The sequence below is a fragment of the Chanodichthys erythropterus genome, chromosome 2, assembly GCF_024489055.1.
Source record: "Chanodichthys erythropterus isolate Z2021 chromosome 2, ASM2448905v1, whole genome shotgun sequence".
NCBI classification, from domain to species: Eukaryota; Metazoa; Chordata; class Actinopteri; order Cypriniformes; family Xenocyprididae; genus Chanodichthys; species Chanodichthys erythropterus.
Genome location: NC_090222.1, coordinates 22,626,420 through 22,635,058, shown reverse-complemented (window position 1 = coordinate 22,635,058; position 8,639 = coordinate 22,626,420). Strand labels below are relative to the sequence as shown.

The 8,639-nt window shown below is 35.2% G+C and overlaps 1 protein-coding gene across 1 annotated transcript; it reads right to left on the bottom strand.

The window, feature by feature from the left end:
* Window positions 1–41: 41 nt before the first annotated feature.
* On the bottom strand, window positions 42–7,689 carry selenbp1 (selenium binding protein 1). Its single transcript, XM_067404990.1, has 12 exons — window positions 7,145–7,689; window positions 6,004–6,060; window positions 5,212–5,324; window positions 4,898–5,083; window positions 4,028–4,148; window positions 3,772–3,954; window positions 3,519–3,700; window positions 3,286–3,364; window positions 2,335–2,456; window positions 2,126–2,218; window positions 1,792–1,910; window positions 42–866 (listed from the first exon to the last, which is right to left on the bottom strand). Exons 1-12 carry the CDS (start codon window positions 7,164–7,166, stop codon window positions 704–706), a joined length of 1,440 nt encoding a protein of 479 aa, XP_067261091.1. The 5' UTR covers window positions 7,167–7,689; the 3' UTR covers window positions 42–703.
* Between the last annotated feature and the right edge of the window lie 950 nt (window positions 7,690–8,639).

Sequence of the window (8,639 nt, the reverse complement as noted above, 5' to 3'; positions counted from 1 at the left end):
ATTATATTATATTTTTTATAATTGTATTTATTCATGTTACAGCAGGTTTGTCTTGTTTACAAAGTAAAATTGGACCTTATCTACAAATTTGGACAGAACTTTTCACACTTGTATATTATGAATGGAAATACACTAAACTCCTTGAAAATTGTTTGCGTTGTTAAAGTTGCATTTATTCTTTCTCTGCAGCTTGATGAAAAAAATATGCCTTAAAATGATATGTAAAAATATACACATTTGTTATGACAGTTGTTACATGTCCATATTTTGTTTCTAAGCACTGAAAACCAAAATACAACATAACTGACCGTTTTATGTTAGAACATATTTGAAACAGGATACTTCAAAAATATGTGCACTTGTAATGGTGAGTGTGTACGCTCTCTGTGCACTTGCATCACGTGTTTAAAATCTGCTTTGCAATTCTAATGATTTGGAAAGCCATTACAACAACAAATGACAAAGCCTTTGAGTTCACTGGGATACATAATATGTATTATTATTTTTTTTAAATAGTAGAAAGGGTACAAAGACAATGAAAATTAGTTTCAAAACATAATTCACTCTTGGAATCGTTAATAGACACATAATATGATGGATTTGGCTAAACATGATCATAATAATGATGATATATCTGCACTCAATTGTGAGAATATGGGAATAATAATTCTGCTCCTTAGAACATGATGGTTTGGCTGCAATTTCATAACCAGATATCAGAAGTGCAGTCTCCACCAGGATATCTGAGCTCATGAGCAAGTGCAGGACCTTCTGGCTCTGCTCCGAAATCCACAAGGAAATTCTCATTGAGCTTCAGGCCGCCTTTATCTGTGTCCACGTCAATCTGCATCATGACCGACCCCTCCCTAAAGTGAAATAAGAAGCATGTTTCATAATAAATCAGAGGTAATTTCTGAAACTATTTAAACAGCCTATACTAGCCTCTAATACTTGACCTATATTATGGAAGCTTGTTTCTGCCACAGAATAGAGTAATTGTGACTTTTTATCTCACAATTCTTACTTTTTGTCACAGAATTGTGACTTTATTTCTCAGAATTGTTAGATAAAAAGTTGCAATTACCTTTTTAACTTTTTTATTCAGTGGGAAAAGCAATCTTTCATACCTATATACATTTATATTTCATCTCTCAGAATTGTGACTATCTCACAATTCAAACTTTATAACTCTTCAAGTTTATACAGTATCTCACAATTCTGACGTTTCTTGCAATTGCATGTTTATATCTTGCAATTCTGACCTTTTTTCTTTCAATTGTGAGTTTATATCTATAAAAAAGTTATGAATTGGGAGATATACACAATTGCGAGTTAGAAAGTCTGAATTGTGAAATATAAAGTCACAATTCTGGGAAATAAAGTCGCAATTCTGAGATATAAAATATAAATATAGGTAAAGGTGGTTTTTGCCACGGAATAAAAAAAATTCAAGTAATTGCAACTTTTTATCCTCATAATTCTGATAAAGTTGTAATTCTGAGAAATATAGTCAAAATTCTGACTTTATAACTTGCAATTCTGATTTTTTTCCCCTCAGAATTGTGATCAACAATCGAGTTGTAAAGTTTGAATTGTGAGATGTAAACTCATCTGTGAGTTATAAAGTTAGAATTGTGAGTTTATATCTCCCAATTCTGACTTAATTTCTCAGAATTGTGAGAAAAATTTGCAATTACCTTTTTGTTTTTATTCTGTGGCAAAAACAGGCTTTCATACCTATGCTTTACACAAAATACTAAAATGACATTTCTAATAAAGATTTTTTCTCACTTCACAAGATCAGGGTAGAACTGCTTGTCCCAGGCACTGTATAAAGAAGTGGTGACATACAGTCGTTTCCCATCCAAGCTCAGCTGCAGCATCTGAGGGCCTCCCTGCACCCGCTTTCCCTGATGACGAAAAGAACATTTTAACCTCCAGCAAATGATGTGCTCTAATTGCTCTGTTTAGCTCTGTATGACCTAATGATTTGGAGGACAATAAGCTAGGTCATCTGTCAATTAGTTAGTTGCCAACAGCTTTAGGCTGTTTTCCTCTCCATAAATGGCTAACTCTAATGTGTACACAGAGCTCACATGAAGCATACTTGGAAATGAAAAGGTACCTTTACTATCCGTGGGGTTGGCTGGGTGTCCAGTTCTTTATCCTCCAATACTTTCACTGCTCCATCTTTCAAAATACTGCCTCCAAGGAAGACCTCAAAAATGCATTTCATTCATTAAAAATGCAAGTTCTGCTGTTTTGATACTTCATTTATGATTCTATAAAATGTAGACAAATTTGTTTTGATCCTGCCAATCAAAGTTGTCTTACCTGACCAACCATACGTGGATTCCTCCTGTCAGTGACATCATACTGTCGAATGTCTCCATGCAACCAGTTACTGAAGTACAAGAAGCGATCATCCAATGAGATCAAGATATCTGTAATGAGACCTATGGCAAAAAAAATAAAAAATAATAATCCATGAGTAACGGTGTCTTATATTTTTAACTTTTTGCCATTATAGCAGATTGTCAAACTGGGGTCTAGGAAAAATTCAAAAGGGGGAAAACATTGAGAGAAAGATAAAACATTTAGTTTTACTAAATCTATTTCCATATATTAAAAGTGTTTAATACAAAATGTAAACATTGCAATGAAATTTAGTAAATCCATTTTCAAAAAACTAGTCCAAAATTAGGAAATTAATCCCATAAAATATATATAAAAAATAAGTAATTACACTAAAAATATACAGAAAAATATACACAAATTCATATTCATATTTTTCCATTATAGAAGATTGGAGTCCAGGAAAAACTTCAGAGGGGAAAAAAAGAAAAATCCAAACATTTTACTAATGTTAAATTAAATATCAGGCCTGTTAGATATCAATGTTAAATACAAGATTAAAAAAAAAAAAAAAAAAAAAAAAAAAAAGTACTAAATTTCATATTACAGTATCAGTATTAATAACTATAATTATAACTATTTTATTGACTGCCCTAGTTTTTAACAGTCAGATATAAAGGTTGATAAATCTTACATTAACAATATGAAGAAAAAACACAAATTTAATGTTCTCCAGACAATATTTTAATAATTTCTTTAGACTTTAGTATGTTATGTGTATAATCTCCCTCTGTCTCTCTTCATTTTTTTATCTTTTTGGAAATCACATTGTGCATATAAGTATTGTTATTTGTTCTTTCCCTGTATTTTCATTAAAAATAAATAAAAATTACACAAAAAACTATACTGTATATATCTAAAAGCACTCACCTGGCATTTCAGGAAGAGCCCAACCTTCCACTTTTTTACTAGGAACTTTGATGACCTTCTCTGCAGCCCAGTCCCCTTTCTGTGAAACAGAATTTGAAGCCAAAAACATTAATTGCCTAAAAACTGAAAAAAATTAAGGCCTTTAGCATTCATGTTAAAAAGACTATATAGCCTTTATAAAAAGACTAGAAAAGATGAACAGTAAACAGTGAAAGGGCTTTTTAAATACTTGCCAGAGTCTTGTAGAAGCGGTAGACGGTGCTCTGAAGCGCACAGCCCACGAATCCTTCAGCCGCAGCAGGGTCATGCAGGAATCTGATCTCTAGAGGAATAGCACCCTCTTCCCCGAGATCCAGAGTCTGAATCCGTTTGTGTGTGGTCCAGTCCCACACGTGGAGGCGCTGCCCATAGTGACCTGCAAACAAATCCGATCATCACTGCCAGTCGGCTACAATGCATCAAACATACTCTTGAACATGCACATACCAGCTTTGACATCTGCAGGGTTAAAGCCATTTCCCAAAGCTTTGGGTGCTCCCCACTCGGTGCTGATCATGACATTGTGGCGAGGCTGGTACCAGAAGTCATAACCAAATGGTGCTGCTTCACCTGGCTGCTCCCAGTTGCCAATAACTTCAAAAGTCTCGCCATCCAGCAACACAAAACCACCTTACAATGAACACAAACAAAAAATAAGCCTGCTTTGTATTGTAAATACAATGAGGTAAACACAGCATCTTACCCTTGCCATTGCCAGAAGGATCGCCCATTGCACTGATCATGATTTGGCCACTGCCCAAGCAGTGAGAAGTGTGGGGGTTGGCAAGGCCGCATTTCCAGAACAGATCTGTGGGCTCGACTATCTGGAGGAGGACAGAGACGGAAAGAATTCACCGATTTGGCAAAAGCAAAACCTTCTCAGAGTCAACAGTTATGTATTAAGTTGCAGTCACACTTGATGTTAAGCATCATGTTGTAGATGTTAAACAAAATTACTTTGGACTCCAGTCAATATGGGCAACAGGACATAATATCATGAAAGTCATGTACAGTCGTGCTGGAAGCCAGTGATTATAGTTTATAAAGTTTTAAAAGTTTTAAAGTTTTAAAAACTCGGGCACTATTCAATGCCATTACAAAATTCTGCTGAAAGAAGAAAGTCAAATACAACTAAAATGACTTGAGGGTGAGTAAATTATGGGATAATTTTCATTTTTGGGTGAACTATTCCTTTAATATAGCTTTTAAATAAGATGATATACATTCAGTAAAAAGTTTTGTTTGATGTTCACCCAAGTCGTTTATCTTTTAGATTGTGATGCCCATTGGTCAAACATCTTTTAATGATACAAATTCGCTGGTCTGAGTTTATCAATCTAGCAAGCAGTAAAAGATAACACACTGCAAGCATATGCATAGAAGTAAGAACAGCCCTTCTGGAGCAACTCTCGTTTAGAGGCACAAGAGTGAAAAAGTCATTTAAATAACTCTCCAGTTCTTTTTTAAATTGCTCCTGAGATTTTACTCCCTCAAATTACTAACCCAGATGTTTACCCACAAAGTTAACACCATCAAAATATGTGTATTCCTATATAGACAGACTCTTGTGAACCTTGTGAAGCCGTGGGGCCCGAGGATCCGTCCCTACATCAACGACGTAGACACGGGAGGAGATCAGGGAAGGCAGAATTAGACGATTGCGCCTTTTGGAGGGATCATCATAACAACTGCTACAGGCATTCCAACCAGAATGATGTAATTCATCCTTCAGATTGGGCATGGGCAACCTGTGAATCACCTAGACCATCACGAAATGGAGAAAATGTTACTAAAGTAACAGTTATACTATGAAATAATTAAAGTAAATGTGTTGCTGCCAAACTTTAATCCAAAACGGTTTTAGTTTTGAATCATATTTGCTTTTACCTTGCAAAAATTGGGAGACTGTGGATTGATATCAACAGTTGCAAGATAGTCGGGTTTCTGGATGTCTGTGTTGCGGTAAATGCATGGCAGGTATACGATCTCTTCTCGAGGACCTGTTGGAAGAATTTATGTTTAAGTGTAGAGTTTAAATATTTATTGATCTTTGTTTCCTATAATTTATTATTACAATATATATATATTATATATATAAACTGTATTAAAAACTCAATTTTGCAAAGACAAAATGTGTATTGGTTTCCCATTCACATTAGATCATTCACATTTATATATTAAAAATGTATTATAATTTAATGCACATAATAATTTCTAATAACCTATGATAATTTAACTGACAATGCATTTTATCAGCTTAAAAGCATTAGTGTCTGATAAAATGTTTAAAATCATTTAGAAATGTACTCATCAAATGCGAAAAAAAAAAAAAAAAAAAAAAACAGCTCCCCATGTCTGAACCAGGATATGGTTTAGACATGTTTGGGCACTGGTAAGGACCCTGGTTCACTACACTATATTCAACATGGCAACATGACAACATGAGGTAAAGCAGAAAGCAAACCAACCAATGCAGAACAATGCCAATCTGCAAGTAAGGGGGACCTCTGGTGGTAGGGAGGAGAAGCTGCCAGATCAGATGCTGACAGTCAATCTCTAGTGCAAAGGTCACCACTACCTTGTAGTGACTTGCAACTATGAAATTCTAACTCACGTTAATATATTCTACCAGCTTATTAATTCACACAGTATGTTGTCTTATGCTTTAAAGCAACTTACCTTTCATAGCATCCAGAGGGGTTTTATATCCTGGTCCACATCCTGAACAGGTTGAAGCTGTAAATCAGACATCAAATGTCAGATCTCAAATATCACAATCTGAGTTACACTCAAACTATCAGAAATTAAAGATTCATGCAGTCACACAGACTCAGCGCATTCTGGGAAGTGTCCTATCATAAACCCAATTTTGCTTGTTATTGCATTTCATCCGTAACAAAAAATCTGACAGACTGAATGAAAGTAGTGGCCTATTTTTCTGTTTTTTTCCAAAATGGTATTTGTGATGATCTATTTGCCTACATAATGCAGCATTATATGAGTGTGAGTCCCAAGTTACTGTTCATTCTTAAAAGGCATGAATGATGCCTCGCCAAGTGAACTATTAGATATTACTAGATAGTACATTTCACTGCCCTCGGGCCAATCATTCAAAAGTAGTCTGATCAGATTGGATCAAATCTTGAAAATGGGTTGTTCAAGAGGAAAAAAGGATTCTGAAATCAGATTAGATCACAAAATTTAATCTTAATTTTTATCTGGATAAAATCATCAGTTTGTATTATAACTTTTTAGTAAGATTGGGATACCTTTGATTAAAAAAAATCTGGATTATAATGATCCCATCAGAAGGGTGGATTTCAAGAACAAAAGTGTAAGAAAACTTTTAAAACTGGTAAAAAAATACAACATTTTTATCATGTAACATACATAATCACCATTTTGTAAACTACATTGGCACAATCATAAGAGATGAACAGGTCTAAACTACTTTGCATATAATAGTTTTCTGAGAAAATGCAAAAACATTTAATTTTTTTCCCCCGCATCTCATATTCTTTCACCAACTCTGTCCTGGAGGGACACTGTCCTGCAAATTTTTCTCCAACTTGCCTCGACACACCTGACTGGAAGTTTAGTAGACCTTGGCTGGTTCAGGTGTTTAATTGGGGTTGGAGCTGAACTCTGCAGGATGGTGGCCCTCCAGGAGCAGGATTGGACACCCCTGCTGCCCTGCTTTAGGGGCTCTGTAGTGCACGAGGTAATCCAGATTTGGTCATCTGAAAAAGTGTGTATCTGGATCAGGGTGATCCAATCCAATTTTGCTTTGAAAAACCAACATAAAAGTAAGATGGATTACCTGATCCTGGATAGCAAAACATGTGATTTCCAAATACAGATCATTCTGATCCAGAATAAACTTTTTGAAAAACTGGCCATTGAAGAGGTTTATAAAATACACGTACAAACAACACAAACCAACTACAACAGATGGTTAATGTCAGAATCTAGGAGACAACATGTCTTGCCAAGAATTGTTCAACATCCTTCCCTTGATAGCCAGACAAATGTTTATGGGTTAAGTGAAGGTCAGCCCCCTCACTGAACAACCATCCCCGAATCAAGTGTTGTGGAAATAAAGTAAAACTCTGAATTATACGCCACACAGACACACACACACACACACACACACACACACACAAAACGTTTTTAAACGTGTTAAATGATGTCATTTCCTTGTAAAGCCTAATGAGGAATCAATGAGAAATACATTAAATGTATGTTTTTTCTTATTTTTTATTATTTGTATTAACAATTACTTCTGTAACGTTAGGCTATTACACGAGATTAATATATACTGAAAAGTAAAACTAAGTGTATTTGTTTGTCACGCAATGACGTTGAAAAACGTTAACACTTATTTTACCACGGATTAAACTTCGATTTTGATTACATGGCGCTTTAAAGTCAACATGTCAACAGTCAAAAAAAAAAAAAACAACCCTTAAAACTTAAATTTAGTTCACTGCGAAGCTACAATATGGCACGAATTCTACCTTAATGATTTTGACAGGTAACCTAGGCCTATAAAATTGAAAGAATCTTAAGCTATAGTTTCTTCCAAACTGGAGCAATTGCGTCCTAAACATAACGATGAAAATAGCCTATCGAGTGTTTGAAATAAAGTGTGTAATAAATACTACTGCAAAACGGGCATTAGAAGTGAAACTTACCCATGCTGCTGCTTGCACAGGCGGAAACTCGCTGACCCAATAAAGCTCGTCGGACCTGCAGAAAGCTTTTATATCGTTGTTGGATTAACTCTTTCAGATGTAACACCACTGTGACCGTGAGATGATCCTGAAAAACCACACCCAGGTATTCAATTGAAGAATAAAAAGATCAAATGTCGCTTTGCCACCTCGGTCCCAAATCAGACCACAAACAGGAAATACAGACCCCTTTTCTTTTCTCACAGTTAAAGTTCATTGGTAAGAGAAAATCTGCAGCTGCTATACAATATTTGCCAGGGTCGAAAACAAATGTGTGTTAGAGATTAGTTTTGTTTAGTGAATGTTAAATCTACAGCCTTTCAGGGTTGCGCGCGACCCTCCAAATCAGTTCCTGAATTTGAATTAAGGTACTTTTAAAGAAATAAGCAGGGAAGCATGGTAAAAAGAGTGGGCTTTATGCACAAACTGAATTTATTTAAAGTTTATTCATGTCAAAGAATGCCAAGTCACACACGTAACACTTTCTCTTAAATTATCATTTTTTTGATTAGTCTTCTTTACAGTTTAATCAAAATAACACATCCCAAAACACACCCGTTATACAAACTCCCACTTACCTTC

What these genes read in the sequence shown, in the direction of transcription:
- selenbp1 (XM_067404990.1), bottom strand. Translation starts at nt 7,166, where the DNA reads ATGTTTTGCTATCCAGGATCAG. An exon ending in TCCTTCTGGCAATGGCAAGG is followed by an intron (nt 3,955 to 4,027) that starts GTAAGATGCTGT and finishes GTTCATTGTAAG; the next exon opens with GTGGTTTTGTGTTGCTGGAT. An exon ending in ATCCACGTATGGTTGGTCAG is followed by an intron (nt 2,219 to 2,334) that starts GTAAGACAACTT and finishes TGCATTTTTGAG; the next exon opens with GTCTTCCTTGGAGGCAGTAT.